The 17599-nt window shown below is 50.0% G+C and overlaps 2 protein-coding genes and 1 long non-coding RNA gene across 3 annotated transcripts in view; 1 reads left to right on the top strand and 2 right to left on the bottom strand.

Annotated features, from left to right (window-relative positions):
- CRTC1 (CREB regulated transcription coactivator 1) overlaps positions 1-8661 on the top strand; it is a 55840-nt gene extending 47179 nt beyond the window's left edge. The window contains exon 14 of the mRNA XM_082206870.1: positions 149-8661. Coding sequence (XP_082062996.1) covers positions 149-360 — 212 coding nt within the window. The 3' untranslated portion in view covers positions 361-8661. The remainder of the gene's footprint in view (positions 1-148) is intronic.
- LOC309523108 overlaps positions 1-17599 on the bottom strand; it is a 152692-nt gene that overhangs the window by 73245 nt on the left and 61848 nt on the right. The gene's annotated exons all lie outside the window — the stretch shown is intronic.
- COMP (cartilage oligomeric matrix protein) overlaps positions 7278-17599 on the bottom strand; it is a 54319-nt gene continuing 43997 nt past the window's right edge. The window contains exons 15-19 of the mRNA XM_082206343.1: positions 17056-17104; positions 14925-15121; positions 12941-13113; positions 10944-11083; positions 7278-9765 (exon numbers count right to left, since the gene is read on the bottom strand). Coding sequence (XP_082062469.1) covers positions 9716-9765; positions 10944-11083; positions 12941-13113; positions 14925-15121; positions 17056-17104 — 609 coding nt within the window. The 3' untranslated portion in view covers positions 7278-9715. The remainder of the gene's footprint in view (positions 9766-10943; positions 11084-12940; positions 13114-14924; positions 15122-17055; positions 17105-17599) is intronic.

The raw sequence follows: 17599 nt of genomic DNA on the forward strand, positions 1-17599 counted from the left end.
CTGTCTGAACAGCTTCGTGTGTTGCTAACGTCTGAAGTTAGCTCCTGGGCTGCCCCAAGGAGTGGGTCAGGTGGAAGAGGAGCGGAGGCTGATCCTAACCAAAGGTCTGTCTGTCTTTCTCTCCCTCCCTCCACCCTGCCACTCCCAGTGACCGGGGAGTCCCCTCCCAGCCTGTCGAAGGACCTGACCAGCTCTCTGGCCGGCGTGGGGGATGTCAGCTTCGACTCTGATTCCCAGTTCCCCCTGGACGAACTCAAAATCGACCCCCTGACCTTGGACGGGCTGCACATGCTCAACGACCCCGACATGGTCCTCGCTGACCCCGCCACAGAGGACACTTTCCGGATGGACCGGCTGTAGGGGAGAGGGGAAGAGGGGGCGCGTCGCCGAGAGTGAGAGAGAGCGCATGCCAAATCGCAAATAAAAGGTGTACCAAGTCTCGGCGCCCGCAGAGGCAGGGACCGGCCCACCTCGGGTCCGTTGCACCTGAGAGCCGGGCTCGTTCCACCCTCACAGAGCAGCTGCCCACCCCCCGTCTCCCCCCCCCTCCAGAGGCCACTGGTTTGGGAGAGGACCTCTTTATCCACAAGCCCCCTTGCGCCCTTTCCGTTCCTCTCACCCCCTGCTTGCCACCAAAGTTCGGTCCTTGTTCTCCTTTGCACTAATGGTTTCTCCGTGTTTGTTTTTGGGAAGGCAGGGAGTGGGGTGGCAGTAGAGGAGGCTGCTCCCTCTCTTCCTCTCCCCCCACCCCACCCCGGTGGCTGGGCAAAGCGCTCTGAAAAGGTAAATAGATAGTTCTTATCCCCCCCCTGTCAAAACTACCGAGTCTCCGGTTTCGGTTACAGAAACAGCCACTTCTGCATGAAGCCGGGAGCTTGGGGGGGGGGTGCTGGGGGTTGCGCGACAGACACATGAAGCCCCACCACCCCTGAGTTCAAAAGCTACGTTGTAGATATTGCTGCTTTCCTTCTGGGAAAAGGGGTGGGTGGGGTTTCAGTACAGGAGGTGGTGGGGAGAGTCCGGTGAGCCCTCCAGAATAATTTCCTGAGGCAGAAGCTTGGCTTTGAAGGATGGGGAGGGGTGTAAATGGTTAGAGATCTCCTGCCCCCCCCCCCTTTTCGCTAGCCTTGACTCTCATCCAAAACTCTATTGCTGCCTGTTCCCCCGTTTGCCTCCTTGCTCAACAGTTGCAGAAACATCTCTTTTTGGGGGGCAACACCGTCCGGGGATTTAGTTGCACGAGCCGCCTAACTCCTCTTTCCGATTCAAAGGACTTTTTTGGCAGGGGGTGGGGGACAGGTAGAGGAAGAGGAGGGGCAATTTTATTTATGTCGCATACTTCCGTTACCTAAAGGAAGGAGCTACGGTTTCCTCTTGGTTGAACGCTTGCGGGATTATTGCTGTCCAGCGTGCAAGTCTCTCTCCCCTCCCCTTTTTGCATGGCAAAGGCAGTTCCCGCCCAGTATTAAAGGAAAATATCTCACGTGCATGATTTGTTATTTTTTAGCAGGGAATAGCGAGGAAAATCCGGTCAGCCTTGGAGGGGCGCCGAGCCACACTGAGCCCCCAAATGGTTGCTGAGGGTGGCAGAATCAGAGGGGTTCAGTGGGGAATCGTTTAAGGGGACCCCAAGATGTACACACACGTCTCCTGCGTGCAAAGTGGACAGAGATGTTCTCTCCTTTGACGTCTTGAGTGGAAGGCGCTCTTTGGTGTGGGGCAGTTTTTTTGGACTGACTCCAATGCGTTTGTCACTTTCCGTTGGCAGAATCTCGTGCCAAGTGCCCCTGGGGTGTTGGTGGGTCCCTGAAACACATGTCTGGAGCTCAGAAATCCTCTCGCAGGCATGTTTGTGAGTCTGAATGCTTCAGGCAGGGTCTCCCTGCTCCCCACCCCCCCAAACACTTTTCTTTTACAGCATCCCATTCTCCAGGCCAGGTCCCTGGTTTTCTGTGCTGCTGGGGAGGAAGTGAACCTCCCATTTGCTGAAAATGCTAATCTGGTAGCCTGCTGTGGCTCCCTTGGCCTGGCTGGGCGATATCTTAAGTCCTCTGGGCCTTCCTGGCTGACGCAGCAGAGCTCACCTCCCCGCCGTCCCCTCTTCTGCTCTGAGTTGGCCGGGCAGCGTTCAACTTGAGTCCCTGCCTTGTTGTCCCTCAGGTTCTGGGTTTGAGTCCTGCCATAGCCCTCCCCGAATGCCTCCCCCCGGCGAGTTACAGCTGGGCCCCTGGGCCCCTGCATGTGCCGCTAGGAAGTCCCGTTCCGAGTACATGTCTGCTTACACTCCGCCTGTGCCATCCTTTGTTTTACGACTTTTGCACTAAAACTCTGCTGTCTCCTAGGCGTTCTGTGTGGGCGCTTCGATGCAGTGCTTCTCCCCTGACCCTTTCGACTCCCAAGAAGTGGCCTCTCCCATTGTTCTATAACCCGTATCAGTATTTTAGCCTCTAGTACTCGCCGTGGTCTGCCCATTTCAAGGCTGCTCTGGGTCCCTCTCCTGCACGAGGAGGAGTCCCGTCTGCTAAAAAAAACCCCAGGAGGTGGTAACTCTCCTTCTCCGAACGGTGAATGCAGGGATCTCGTCCTTTGGCCTCCAGCGATCCTGCCAGAATTCATTGGTCCGACTCTCTGGGATGCCCTTCCCTCAGATCTCAACATGTGCACGGTCCTCTTCAGTCTTTGGCCTGCCGTTTGGGGGTGTGGAATTGGAAGACCCGTTTCCTGGTCTGGTAAACACACGCAGCTCTCGAACCGGACATTTTTATAGGGAGATGTACAAATCTCTCCTCCTCCCCTTTTCTAAATTACACATTGTACATAGGAGAGCCTGAGTGTGGATAAACTGTAAGTAGTTTTACAAAAATGGCCTTAATATATCTCTCTCTATATATCTATATATCTGTATACACACGTGAAACACAAACACAAAAAAACCCTTTCTGGATTTGTGTGAGGGTCACTGAGGGTTAGGGACCATTTGCTTTGGAGGGGCACTGTTTAAATTTCTGGTTTGTGTTTCGTTTGTTGCTGTTGCTGGAAACTCTTGTTAAAGATGGCAGGATCGTAGCGCAAGATACTTCGATGTGCTCGGTATCTCTCTTCCCAGCACGGGGCAGCGTCATTCTTAATTTATCATGTTGAGTATCCAAGCGATGACTTTAGCACAACGGCAAATTACTTCCTCCGTTAATGCACCTTATATTCTGCTTCTTTCTGTTTTTTCATCATGGGGAGGGGGGATTTCTATCCTCACCCCCACCCTCAATTCTGTGTTTAAGGCCAGGCACCTGGAGGTTTTGAGATACATGCTCTGTGTGCATCAAAAGCTGATGCAGAAGCTTGCTTAAAATTGCTTATTTTGAAGGGGGAAGAGCTGAAAGCTCCCCACATCCTTCCTTTTGGGGGATTCTACCCACCATGATTCTGTTCCAGGGGGGAATGTTTTGTTGCAGGAAGTCCTGCTCCGTTCAGAAGCGGGAGTGTTGTGCGTTGCTCAGTTAGGGGCAGGTTTAAAAGAGCTGCTCTCTTTCGGTTAGGTGCCTGGTTTGTGTACGGATGGGCACCGTGGTGCGTTTGTCTTAAGCCATTCTTTCTGTACTCTCCTTTCCTCCCTTTACCTTCCCAACAACCCTGTGAGGTAGGTTAGGCCAAGAGATGGCAGCTGGCCCAGGGAGTGCCTGTGCTGAGTGGTCGTTTTATCCTGGGTCTCTGTGGGCCTGGTCCAGTATTGCTCTGTGTGTGTGTGCGCGCGCGCCAGCTAATAATACTGTGTAAACGAGACCAGTTTCACCCCTGCAGTGCGGTCTGAGCCCCTGAACTTACATAAGCAGCGCCCTTTCTCCTTACAATTTGGCAAGGAAAAGTTCCCAGTGAGGAAAGGAGCGCAGAAGTCGACGTCCCTCCAGTTTCCATCAGGCTCTGCTTGCTCCACAGCACCTCCACTGGAGCAGGCCAGGAGGGGTACTGCGCCTTCTCATCCCAGCGGGAGTCCCAGGAGCCAGGAGGGTCCCCTTTCATTGCCGATTCTAGTCTGCCACCTCAGGCACATGGGTGCACCCACAGAGGCCACTGGCTGCCAGGCAGTACAGGCTTCCTTAGCTCAGTTGGTAAGAGCATGAGACTCTGAATCTCAGGGTTGTGGGTTCGAGACCCATGCTGGGCGGAAGGTTCCTGCATTGCAGGGGGATGGGCTAGATGACCCCTTGGGGTCCTTTCCAGCTCTACAAGTCTGTGATTCCTAGCAGGAGCTTTGCTGCCAGCCCAAAAGATTAGCAAGGCATGTTAGAGCTCTAGAGCTGATTGGGGGGGTATGGGGCGATTAGTCCAATTCTGCAGATTTCGAGTATCTTTGTAATAAACAAGGCTCTATTCTGGAAAAAATGCCACATCACATTCCTTAAATCCCCACCCAACAGCTGCCATTGTTGGTCTTTGAAAATGGAAGTGGGCCCCCCAAAGCCCCTCTTGGCATCAAGTGCCAAATGAATTAAATGACAATGAGGCCTGTAATCCTCATTGTCAGGGCCCTGCTCCATTTCCATCCTTGCAAGCTGTGTGGAGAAGCGTTCCTGAGCATATGCAGAGTTCCGCTGCCCCCTCCTCCTCTCCCCCTGTAACCCCGATGGACCTGGTCCCGGTTTTGTAAGGGGTGTGTGTGTGTTTCCCCACCTGCTCTTTGGGTGGGCTCTGGCGGCCAGCAGTTGTCGAGAGGCCAGGATGGGTATCAGAAACAATTGGAAGGCTGGCAGGCTGTCGGCAGAGAGGCCGGGTGCTGGTGTTTTAAATCCACAGTGCTTTCCGTCAGCTTTGAAAAATGTCTTGCGAAAGCAGGGGGAGTATCCTGAGCCAGAGTGAATGACTATAAATACATAGATATTGTTGTGTGTGTGCGCGCGCGCATGTGTATGCAGACTGAGATGGAAGTGTAAAAAAAGCAAGACTTAAAGTGGCACAGGGAGTAGGGTACAGATCCAGCAACTGGGTCAGGCCCAGCCCCCTCTTCCCACAGCCGCCAACCAGACCCCCAGCAAGCAGGGGGTTAATTGTCCGGATGTCCTCGGATACAGGATGCTGGGCTCGGTGGTGGTCAGACCCAGCTATGCACAAATTGGGGGCGGGTAGGATAAGACCCCCCCATCCCTGCCAAAAAAGGCCAAATTTGGGGGTGGCCTCTGCCCATTGCATGTCCAGGGAAAACTGAATCCTGTTATCGCTGTGGCTTTTCTGCATGTTTGCAGGAGTCTTGCTGGGGGCTCCTTGTAAATCTATCTCTGACAGGCAGCAGCAAGAGACTGAACTGTCCCTTTTTTAAATAGAAAAGAAAAAGGAAAGCTGCTTCTTTCTCTCCCCCCCACCCCACCCCATTTCCACCCTCCTTTTCCTGCCTCCATCCTTTCAAGGCAGCCATCTCCCCCCACCCTTTTTTTCTTAGGTAGAATTCCTCTCCGGAAGAGGACTACCTACATACTACACCCATGGCTTTTGAAAAATGAAAGAAGGCACTTTGATTTATTTTTTTTATTAAAAAAATTCCCTTGTCACTGTGAAAACATCTGTGAAAGAGCAGTTGAATATCTGAGTATGCATTCTTCTTCTTTTTAGGGGAAAAAAGGGGGAACCCAAACAAAAAGTTAAGTGTTTTTGTGTTGTTAACTTTTTTTTTTTAATGAACCGGTTTAACCTTCCTTTTATTTTCAAAAGAAAACTTATAGGGTTTGTGCGGAATTCCCATATTGCAATATGTGAATTGGGGGTGGGTGCGGAGGGTTTAAATAACCAACACACTACGTTTATGGAACTTCAGTCGATATCTTTGTGCTTTTCGTTGTATTTATTATTGTTGTTGTTTTTTATTTTTTTTTAAAAAAAGGGGGAAACAACTTCCTTCCGGGGAGGGGGAGGAGGGCACGGTGCGTGTGTGTGTATATAAATATATATATATATATATATTTTAAAAAAGTATATATAAATAAATGTGAGCTTGGCCAGTTTCTACTGTGTTTATAAAGGAAAGGCGTGGCTTTTTGGGGGGAGGGGAACGCAGGCTGGGGGGGGGGAGATGCTTTGAGGCGGCCACAGCAGCAGCAGCAGCAACAGCTTGGTACTTTCTGCCTTTGGGGTGTTGGGTTTTGGTTTTCATCCCCCTTTTTCATAAGAACCGAAAGCAAAAAAAAAATGTATAATAGCTGTTGGTATCTTAGCATGTGTATTGAAGCAAAGGCTGTCTTGGCTCAATGTCCCCATTCTCCACCTGCAAATTGGACGATCTCACGCCCGTGGTTGAGAATTCATTGCCTTTTTTTGCTTTTTGCCTGGTTCCCTTCTCTCCTCTCCTACTCCCCCCCCCTCCACCCCAAAGCCTTCTCGGTATATCGATAACAATGACAAAATTCCCAGCGTTAATCGTTCTCCTCCTCCCACCAGCCCCAATTTTCAGGTGTGTCAAAAAACGATGGAAAGCTCACCTTTGGGACAGGGTTGGGGGGGCGAGATGGGCTCTGAGATGCCTTCTCTCCCCCCCCCCAACTTATATATGTTTGGGAAGCTGGGGAAACCCAGTCAGATGGGCAGGGTTCAAATAATAAAATGATTATCACCATTATTATCAATTGCCGCCACATCCAAGTGGTGTTCTGTTACTGTATGGCACGGCTGACCGGAGCCGGACGTGTCTTCTCCTGGCCCAGCCTTCGCCAACCTAGCGCCGCCACCCCCCCTAAATGCTGGACGGGGTGGGCAGTCAGGTTTTGGGAGGCTGGGGCTGGGTGCGCAGTAGAAGCTTCTCTGAAAAAACCCCCCACAGAGCTTTAAAACGTAACTGGGCAGATCAGCAGAGGCTTAATGCTCTCCCTGACCCCCCCCCCTTCCCAAAAATGAATGAGCCAGGTGGGTCAAAATACTTCTCCCCATAGCCCCTCCACCCCTTCGCAAGTGTGTGTGATTGGGGGCAGGGATGTGAAGTTTGACATGTCCCCCACTTTAAAAATCCCCCAAACAGCAAGTAGGATTAAATTGAATTCAGTACAAATAAACACAACTTGCTGAAATAAAAGGAGGGAGGGTTGTTTTAGGGTTTGTTTGTTTTTGCCAAATTGGGTAGGAGGATTAAGTGTTTTGGGGGTGGGGGTCCTGGTGCTGCTTTAGATGCAACCCCCCCCCCCCAGTACTGGGGATACCTGTCAATTCTAGATTACAGTTCTGTTAGTTTCAAAGCCTTCATTTGCAGCTGATAGTTTTTAGAAAGACCACAGGGACTAGCTGCATGGTGTTTTTTTAAAAAAAGAGAAATGGCGGTATCAGGAATCCCTACTAAAAGCCATTATCCTTGGAGTGGGGAGATTCACAATCCTCTTGAGGCGGCACCTGTGTTTCACTTCGGGAAACCCTAACCAACCATTGCATAGAAATCAGCCCTTTTGCAGAAGCCGCTCAAAACTCTCTGTGCCAGGAGACGGAACGGCTTAATCCCTATTCAAGATCCTTGATTTGGAGAACACTTAGCTAAGGCACAGCTTGCAAATGCAGCCGCATCTCTTTGGCTGCCCTGCCATACGCAACAGAAACACCAGGATTAATTCTGCAAGCTTTTGCAGGTTGCGTCCGCGGTTGGCCATACTCTGAGTTAGTCCTATTGAAACAGACGGATGTGGCCAAACAGGTCTGGTGGATCTACTCTGAGCATAACTTAATTGGGCTGCAACCCTCACATCACTTTCTTTTTTTTGGGGGGGGGGGGAAATAAGGCCATGCCTAAACGTTATTTCCCCCTTTGATCCTAACTGGTTCCTAACTCTATATGGGCATGAGCAGTTGCACATTAAACGTAATTATCCATATTATAATAACCATATTGCTAGAGACATCCAGAACATTAACGCAACTTAGCAAGTAAACAAAATGTGCTTAGTTCTAGCTGTTAGTCGGGTGGTAGCTTTTCAATACATGGCTTTCTTTTGGGGGCAGGGAGGAAATTAAATTTTTTTCTCTCCCCCCCCCCATTTCTTTTGGGGCACCTGGAAGTGTAAAAGAACACCAGGGGAAATGTGGGTTTTATCTGAATAAGGTAGATTCAGCTGTGTTTGGCAGCTTCCCTTACAGACAGGCAGCTAAAAAACAGTAACACAAAAATCATATTTTGGGGTGGGGGGGGGAAGGCGGATTAAAAGGGTGGGAAGGGAACAGTCTTTTGTTTTCTGTATTTTTGGACCGTGTAACATCCTGTTCTTTATAGTTTTTTTTAAAAAAAACAAAAACATGAGGACTAGTGGAATGACTTTACTGATATATGCAAATCCTACCATTGAGTTACAGGTTTTCTTGGGGGGTGGGGAGGGGGGGGTACTTGGGGGCGGCAGCAGCAGCACAGGAACTCTGGAGCATAGAAGCTTAATTTATTGTGGCTTTTTTCTTGGCAAAAAAAAAAAGGAACCCTGAAGGTGGCTTTGTAAGCGTGTGTGTGTTTTTTTCTTCTTTTTGCAAACTTAAGAACATGACAATGATGTGAAAAAGCGGCAAAACTCTGTGTACATTCTTTTTGATCTCTCTTTTTTTGGTTCGATCGTTTCCTTTTTTTCTTTCTTTTCTCTGTGAAGGCTTTTTTTGTCTTTGTAACTTTGCATTATTTGTAAATGAAATGTAATAAAGTTCAGCTGTTTTTCTCTCTGGCTGCTGAGCTCTGCTTTTCTGAATAATTGTTGTTAATTGCAAAGCTGCTTTGCAATGGGTTAAAAAGGGTCTTTTTTGCAAAATGCCTTCCTCTTCCCTAGCCAGACGGCAGTTTTGCTTTTTGGGATCTCTCCTGGCTTTCAGAGAGCCTGCCCTGCGGGCAGCGTCATAAAACAAAACACAACTTCTTGTCCTTAAGACAAAGTAATTTAATTCTCCAAATTCTCTATACATACATATTTTTTAAAAAGTGCTTTCTCTGCGTTTCTTCTTATTGCTTCCGAGAAGGTGCGCATTTCATTACCTGTCTTTAATGCGCCAAGGATTCAGGGCCGAGGAATGAGCATGTAACTGGGTTTTGGGAGGAAGCCATGCGCCACGTTTACCCAGGGTCACTCGCTCAGACTGGCAGCCGCCCACCAGGCTTCTTGCCACCTGAGCCTTGAGGGGCTGAGGATCGAACCAAAGCAGGGGCACCCCTCTTGCAGGATGCCAGATTGGATTAGCTCGGCACACATTTCCCTCCCTGTCCAATTTAATTTACATTTCTCAAAATTGGTTACTTGCAAGACTACGACCATTTCTCAAGAGGGACGTCGCACCGCATCACCCCGTTTTTGCATGAATCGCTGATCTGTGCCTGGACAGTGGTTCATGCAGGGATGCAACGGTCAGCCCCACTTTCTTGACATCAGACCCGAACCCCCTACCTAGGGGTGGAGCAGAAGGAAGCAACCTCCCTCGGCTGGCGAATGCTTTGGAGTTCTTGGAGAGCTTCTCCTAGCTAGCCTCTCCCCTCCGTGTTCTCAAGCGCCTCCGCTGGAACAACTGATGCTCTTCTGCACGGTGCAGAACATTCAGCAGATTTGTGGCCAGTGAGGGATTCCAAGGGGGCTTCCGGCTACTAGGGAAAGGGAGGCGCAGCGATGCCAGAGGGCGGCTGGGCAGCTGCGGCAAGGTGTTGCGGGACTGTCCATAATTCGATATATTGTAAAAAGAGCAGGAAGCAGAGGGGCGAGTATGTGAGTCTCGGGCCAACCCTAAAAGGCGCTTAGTAGTCTTGCTGGTTCCGGTAAGATTCGTAGTCCTCTGGGATCGTGTCTGTGAATGAGAGAACAGGAGGCAGGGATCTTAGAATGGGGTTACCAGACGTCCCCGTTTCCCGGATTTGCAGCTTCCAGGCTGCCTCCACCTTCCCTGACCCCAGCAACTCAGCTGTGAAGGGAGGCTTCATGCTGCCTATCGGAGCAGCCTCCCAACTCCTACTTGCGTGCAAGCAGGAGGGGGCAGGGATCTCTCAGGCAAAGGGAAGCCTCCCCAGCTGCGGGATCCCTGTCTCCTCCTTGCACGCAAGTAGGAGTTGGGCTGGGGCTGCTCTGAAAGGCAGTGTGAAGCCTCGCTTCCTAGCTGAGGGATCCCCGTCCCCTCCTGCTTGCACGCAAGTAGGAATGGGATTGGGGCTGCTCCGATGGGAAGGGAGGCATCGCACTGCCCGAGCCTCGCCACCCCGCTGCTCTCAAGCCTCCTTCTCCGCCTTCCATGCCTGACCCACCGCACATTGTTTCCCCACCACCACCGAAGAACCAACAACTCGGGCTGCCCAGGCTCATGGAAAAAGGAGATAGAAGCCTCGGAGGAAGGGGAAACGTGGCGGTTGAGGTCAAGGCGGCAGTCGCCCCTCTGCCACTGTCCTAAACATGTAGTAATTAATTAAAGTGTCCCCGGATTAATTGGAAAAAATCTGGTAAGCTTATCTTAGAATGGTAGAGTTGGAAGGGGTCCTGAGGGTCATTCAGTCCGAGTTACAGAATCCCACAGACTTGATGATGCGACTGGGGGAGCAAAGCGCTTTGGTACCCCCCCTCCCTGGCCAACACTCTCTTCCTACAGCGGCTAAATATCCATGAGAAACTAGGAATCCAGATAGACTGCCACTGGACCTGGAGCTTCCACAAGAACATAAGGAACCTGTTCTGGATCAGGACCTGAGTGCGAGATCCCTCTCTCCTCCTGGGGTTTCCAGCAATTCCCATTCCGAAGCATCACTGCCTCCCAACAGGTGAGTCCCAAGGGAAATACGACCCCAAGACCCACAACTGGCCGGAGTCTGCAAAAGCAACTGAAACTCCCTTTCCTTTTCCTTGTGTGTGAAACCCAGTCACTAAATCTCTTTTAGCTCCACCCTCTGGCGTTAAAATTGGCATGGCTTTGAAGGCTGCACCCAGGGGTGGGGAGAGAGGATGTGTGGGGCTGGGCGGGAGGGAGTGGGGCCTGCTCACCGTTGCAGCGATACCGCAGGTTGGACCAGATGATGTTCTCCTGGGAGAAGCAGAAGACCCCCAGGCGCCCGCCTCTCATCGTGGTGTCGAGGACAACGCCTGAGTCGGCCACCAACTCAGGACCCTCGTAGAAGCGAGCCCTAGAGAGGCAAGGAAAACCATCAAGGATTCTAATGCCAGCATATTTGTGGCAAAAATGTGAGGGTCTAGGAGGCAGGAGCCTCTGCTTGAAAACAATAAACCATTATTATTATTATTATTATTATTATTATTTATACCCCACCCATCTGGCTGGGCTTCCCCAGCCACTCTGGTCGGCTTCCAACAAAATATTAAAATACTGTAATACATCAAACATTAAAAGCTTCCCTAAACAGGGCTGCCTTCAGATGTCTTCTAAAAGTCTGGTAGCTTTTTCTCTCTTTGACATCTGGTGGGAGGGCGTTCCACAGGGCGGGCGCCACCACCGAGAAGGCCCTCTGCCAGGTTTCCTGTAACTTGGCTTCTCGCAGGGAGGGAACTGCCAGAAGGCCCTCGGCGCTGGACCTCAGTGTCCAGGCAGAACAATGGGGGTGGAGACGCTCCTTCAGGTATACTGGGCCTTTGAGGCCGTTTAGGGCTTTCAAGGTCAACACCAACACTTTGATTGATTGATTGATTGATTGATTGATTGATATTTATTACGGCCATTGGCCCGTCACAACACTTTGAATTGTGCTCGGAAATGTACTGGGAGCCAATGTAGGTTCCTGCCTCCAAGATGATTTTTTGAAATAATAACACAAAATCTCTTTGGAAATAACCCCAAATGAAGGCCCCTTTGTACCTTAGGAACTTGCCTTATCTGGTTTTATTTTTAAATACACATTTCACAAAACAAGACAAATAATTGGAAACTGAAAAGGGAGCTTATAACCTCTTGCTTTGTTTGAAATAAATTTTGCAGGGTGTCTTGCGTTCAGCGACAACAGAAAACAAGAAGATGCAGTATTTTATTTTATTTTTAAAAAACAGATCGTATTCAAATTCATGCACCAACACGAGGTGGAGGGAACCAGCCCCAAACAATAAAAACAGGCATCAAGAGCCGTCAAAACCTACCGTATTTTTCGCTCTATAAGACACACCAGACCACAAGACTTTGTGGAGGAGGAAAACAAGAAAAAAATATTCTGAATCTCAGAAGCCAGAACAGCAAGAGGGATTGCTGCGCAGTGAAAGCAGTGATCCCTCTTGCTGTTCTGGCTTCTAGGATAGCTGCGCAGCCTGCATTCGCTCCATAAGACGCACAGACATTTCCCCCTTTTAGGAGGGAAAAGGTGAGTCTTGTAGAGCGAAAAATACGGTATTTCTCTTGCTTGACACAGGTCAGTTGCCGGTTGCTGCACCAGGCATCCTAGGCCATAAAAGTTGTAGTTAAAAGTTAATTTCTTCTGATCTAACTTTGTCCCACGTGGGGTTTTTGAAATGCTCAGAGGAAATCTGATTGGTTCTTGTTTTTTTCCAATTTTTAAAATTAATTTTCCAACAAAAATTAAGACAAACAAACATACATCCTAATTGTAATTAAACCAATCTTAATAACATTGTTAAGTGACTTCCTCAAACTCCCCCTGGTTGAATTTCTTTGTATATCATTTTAACAGTTTTCCAAAATCAATTTTCTCAAAAAAAAATTAACTTAATCACTTAACATCCTTCATTCTTTCTAATTTAGCTTTAAACATCTTAATTCCCAGAAATCCGATTGGTTCGTACGTACACTGTGTAAAAAGTTTTTGTGTGAATAAAACGACCTGAGCCAAGGGGTGGACAGGAATTATTATTACACGCACTCCTCCCAGAGTTTTGCTGGTTCAAGCCTCTGTGTGTATTTTATTATCAGAGTCTAATTCTTCCTTTGCTTTGGGAACGCCTCACTGGACCACCACTGAGCCAGACCTTTCCCCCTGGCACCCATCCCTGGCACACCTGTGTACCTGGTCCTTTCCACTTACCGGATGTAGCCCACCTGGGGCCGGTGCTGCAGGAACCAGCGGTAGGAGGTCTTGTCCTTCCAGCCGACATTGCGAGGGTCTTTCCAGAGCAGCTTGACTTGGTTGGCTGTGTCCCCAGTGTGCCAGAGGGAGTTGCGGAGGTATTCTCCAGGGCCCGTCTTGGACTTCACCGCCTGGGATTGGAGGGAAGGGCAGCGAAGTTCAGAAAGCAGGAGTGGGTTAGAATCATAGAATCATAGAATCATAGAGTTGGAAGAGACCACAAGGGCCATCGAGTCCAACCCCCTGCCAAGCAGGAAACACCATCAGAGCACTCCTGACATATGGTTGTCAAGCCTCTGCTTAAAGACCTCCAAAGTAGGAGACTCCACCACACTCCTTGGCAGCAAATTCCACTGTCGGACAGCTCTTACTGTCAGGAAGTTCTTCCTAATGTTTAGGTGGAATCTTCTTTCTTGTAGTTTGGATCCATTGCTCCGTGTCCGCTTCTCTGGAGCAGCAGAAAACAACCTTTCTCCCTCCTCTATGTGACATCCTTTTATATATTTGAACATGGCTATCATATCACCCCTTAACCTCCTCTTCTCCAGGCTAAACATGCCCAGCTCCCTTAGCCGTTCCTCATAGGGCATCGTTTCCAGAGCCCCCCACCCAGATGTGGTTGGAGACCCACAACCTATCAGCGTCAGCAACCCGCCCCTCTCCTATTTATATAACCCGCCTTTTTCGCAAGATGGGATTCGAGGCAGCTTCTGGCATTTTAAAAATAATGGTTGCAAACATTTTTTTGGCGATCGTTTTCATTCGTAAACCAGATTTGAGGTTTTCTTTTCAACACTCAGGCCCGTGGATCTTACAAAATCAAAGAAACAAACGTTGTGGAATGCGAAACCATTCTAACGAACCAGTGTAATGAATCCGAACACATTTAGAACCTGCTTGTCATAGAACTGTATTTTGTGTTTTTTTATCCAGTATTTTTATGTTGTGAACAGCCCCGGGATCTATGGATGGAGGGCGGAATACAAATTTTAATAATAATAGAGTTAGAAGTGATCCTGAGGGTTCTCTAGATGAACCCCTCTGCAATGTGGGAATCTCAACTACGCCATTCATGACACACAGACACACAAAAACAGAGAGAGAGAGAGAGATCTTGAGGCAAGCCTTTTCCTAGAGAAAAAGACTACCAAGGGCAGTAGGACTAGTAGAGGTGATGAAAGCCTAGGGGAGCTTCCAGATGACCTGATCTGTTTGCTAGGAGCATTCCATTCTGATCTGAGTACTTGGCCATGGCCCCATCAGCCTCGGCGTCAGACGGCTGCCCTGGCAGGGGATGATGGGAGTCTAGGACATCATCAAGTCTGTCTTAGCCCCTTTCCTGAAGGCCGGCCAGAGCCTTTGCCTTGTGTCTGCAGGAAAACTGGCTCTTAACTGCTTGAACAGCCTGCGGAGCCAAAAGGCAGACGAGATTTGAGAGAAGGCAATTGAGATATGGGACGCGGGTGGTGCTGTGGGTTAAACCACAGGACTTGCTGATCAGAAGGTCGGCGGTTCAGATCCCCGCGACGGAGTGAGCTCCCGTTGCTCGGTCCCTGCTTCTGCCCACCTAGCAGTTCGAAAGCACGTCAGAGTGCAAGTAGATAAATAGGTACCACTCTGGCGGGAAGGTAAACGGCGTTTCCGTGCGTTGCTCTGGTTCGCCAGAAGCGGCTTAGGCATGCTGGCCACATAACCCGGAAGCTGTACGCCGGCTCCCTCGGCCAATAAAGCGAGATGAGCGCCGCAACCCCAGAGTCGGTCACGACTGGACCTAATGGTCAGGGGCCCCTTTACCTTTAATTGCGATGCAGATCAGCTGTTGGGGAAAACATCCCTGTTTCCCCGCTCTCGTTGCCAGAGAGGAGAAACAGAGATGGGAGATTTTGTGTGGCCTGTTTCGTCCCATTTTCCTGGCTTGACCCTGAGCTATTCAGCCACCTACCTTGAGCTGGATCCCCGGTTCCGCCACAGCCCGGAAGGGGTTTGCCTGCCAGTAGGTCTGCTCCATCTGCTTCCACATGACCACGTAGAAGCTGGCGCTGTCCTGGTAGCCGAAGATGAAGCCGGCATAGTCGTCGTCCGTGGCCGTGTTCACGTGGAAGGTGCCCTCGAAGTCCACCCCGTTGAATGCGGTGTACCCTCAAGCAAGGGAGAGAGGGGTCACCGCCACAGAATCTGGGGGCGGGGGGCGGCTGGTGGTCTTGGCCTGCAATTCCTGCCAGTCAGCAGGAGCCCCCAAATGGCTAGGGGTGGGGAGGTGCAGTCCAGCAGCACCTTGGGGGCAGAGGCGCAAGCATGGGAATCCTGTCTCAGGCCCTTGACCCATCTAGCTCAGGACTGTCTGCACAGACTGGCAGCAGCTCTCCAGGGCTTTAGGAAGGGTTGTCTTCAAGCTCTAGCTGGAGAAGCCCCCAGGGACTGAACCTCGGAACATCTGCGTGCAAAGCAGGCGTTCTCGGCCCAGTATACCTGAAGGAGCGTCTCCACCCCCATCGTTCTGCCCAGACACTGAGGTCCAACACCGAGGGCCTTCTGGCGGTTCCCTCACTGCGAGAAGTGAGGTTACAGGGAACCAGGCAGAGGGCCTTCTCGGTGGTGGCACCCGCCCTGTGGAACGCCCTCCCAGCAGATGTCAAAGAGAACAACTACCAGACTTTTAGAAGACGTCTGAAGGCAGCCCTGTGTAGGGACGCTTTTAATGTTTAATAGACTATTGTATTTTAATATTCTGTTGGAAGCCCCCCAGAAGGGCTGGGGAAACCCAGCCAGATGGGCAGGGTATAAATAATAAATTATTATAATATTACTATTATTCTACCCCTGAGCCATGGCCCATCCGCCCCACATCACTATCGGGGCAAGTGATGGGGCCAGGCCAGCCAGCAACTCACAAGATGCCAGTGAAGTTAACACTTTATTCAAAGGAAACAGCTCAGACCAGTGAGCACAGCAAATTTTTCCAGTAGGTCTGGCGCCAGTGTGGCGGTTGTGAGGGCTGAAGTACCCACCTTCCCGCAACTCCCTAAATCCTCTTTCTCCCCTGGGTTCTTCCCTTGCAACCTGAGACTCCTTGCTTGTCTCTGCTCTGCCCTCTGCACATTCTGGGAGACCGGGGGGCGGGGGAGCTGGTCACAGCAGGAGGGGGAGTACTCTCGGTGGAGTACAGGGTCAGGTTTAAGGTGCTGGTTTTGACCTTTAAAGCCCTATGTGACCTAGGACCCTCCTACCTACAGGACCGCCTCTCCTGGTGTGCCCCGCAGAGGACCTTAAGGTCCACAAATAACAACATTTTGGAGGTCCCAAGCCGCAAGGTGGTTAGACTGGTCTCAACTAGGGCCAGGGCCTTTTCAGTACCGGCCCCGACTTGGTGGAACGCTCTGTCACAAGAGACCAGGGCCCTGCAGGAATTGACATCTTTCCACAGGGTCTGCAAGACAGAGCTGTTCCGCCTGGCCTTTGGTTTGGACTCAGTCTGACTCTTATGTTTCCCTCCCCTTATGGTTTTGATCTATGGGCTACTTTTAAAATGAGGCTGCATTTTAAATTGCATTTTAACCTGTATTTTAAATTGCCCCCCCCCCATTATGTTTTTACTGTAATTTTACTGGTGTTAGGTGCTCTGAGCCCATATCTGGCTGGGGAGGGCAGGGTATAAATAAAATTTATTATTATTATTATTATTATTATTATTATTATTATTAAGCAGCCTGCCTCATCTCTGCCTCTTGTGCCTCCTCCTCTCCGCTCCTGTCTCTGATTCTGAGCTGCTCTCTGCCACTTACTCTTCCCGCTCACTAAACCCTGTTGCCCCTCCAGCTTCTGACACTCCCTCCTCCCAGCCTTCTCCCTCTGGCCACCCATTGTCACCCCACCACCCCTCATCGGGCTCTGAGCCCCAAGCTAGTGCCTCCCCCCCACTCACCCACATCCAACCAGTCCATGACAATCACTTTTATCAACAGCTATTCACTGGTATTCTTTATTGGTGGTTGGTTTTCATGAAGACTTTGTGAAAGAATCTGAATAATGGTGGGGAAAGGATGGGGGATTTAGGTGTGAAAAATATCACTTACCGACTGCCAAACCTGGGTCGCTGTTCATGGTCTGAACAATCTCCATTCCCTGCAAATGAGAGAGAGAGAGAAAAAGAGAGAGAGAGAGAGAGAGAGAGAGAGAGAGAGGGAGAGAAAGAAAGAAAGAAAGAAAGAAAGAAAGAAAGAAAGAAAGAAAGAAAGAAAGAAGTGGGTGCTTTTTTCAGTCTGAGAGCATCATTCCAGAAGCACAGGTGGTGTGGAAGCACTAACTGGACTACTGTAAAGTGCTTGGTGTGGGGCCACCTTTGAAGACCACCTGGAAGCTACATCCGGCGTAGAACAGCTGGGGAGCTTTTTCAGCCATTCAGAAAACATAATACTGGGTGGAGCAAGGTCTCTGTTTGCTTCCATCTCAAAGCCAAGGCTGTGGTAGATCAAAAAATTTAGCAGCTGTGCAACTTGGAAACTAAATGTCTGAGGAATGATTCCCTCACATCCATCTCCCTGTGCCACCCCTGGAGATTTGGCTCCCAGGACATTTCCAAGCACAATTCAAAGTGTTGGTGCTGACCTTTAAAGCCCT

Source organism: Podarcis vaucheri (assembly GCF_965113315.1).
Source record: "Podarcis vaucheri genome assembly, chromosome: 18".
NCBI classification, from domain to species: Eukaryota; Metazoa; Chordata; class Lepidosauria; order Squamata; family Lacertidae; genus Podarcis; species Podarcis vaucheri.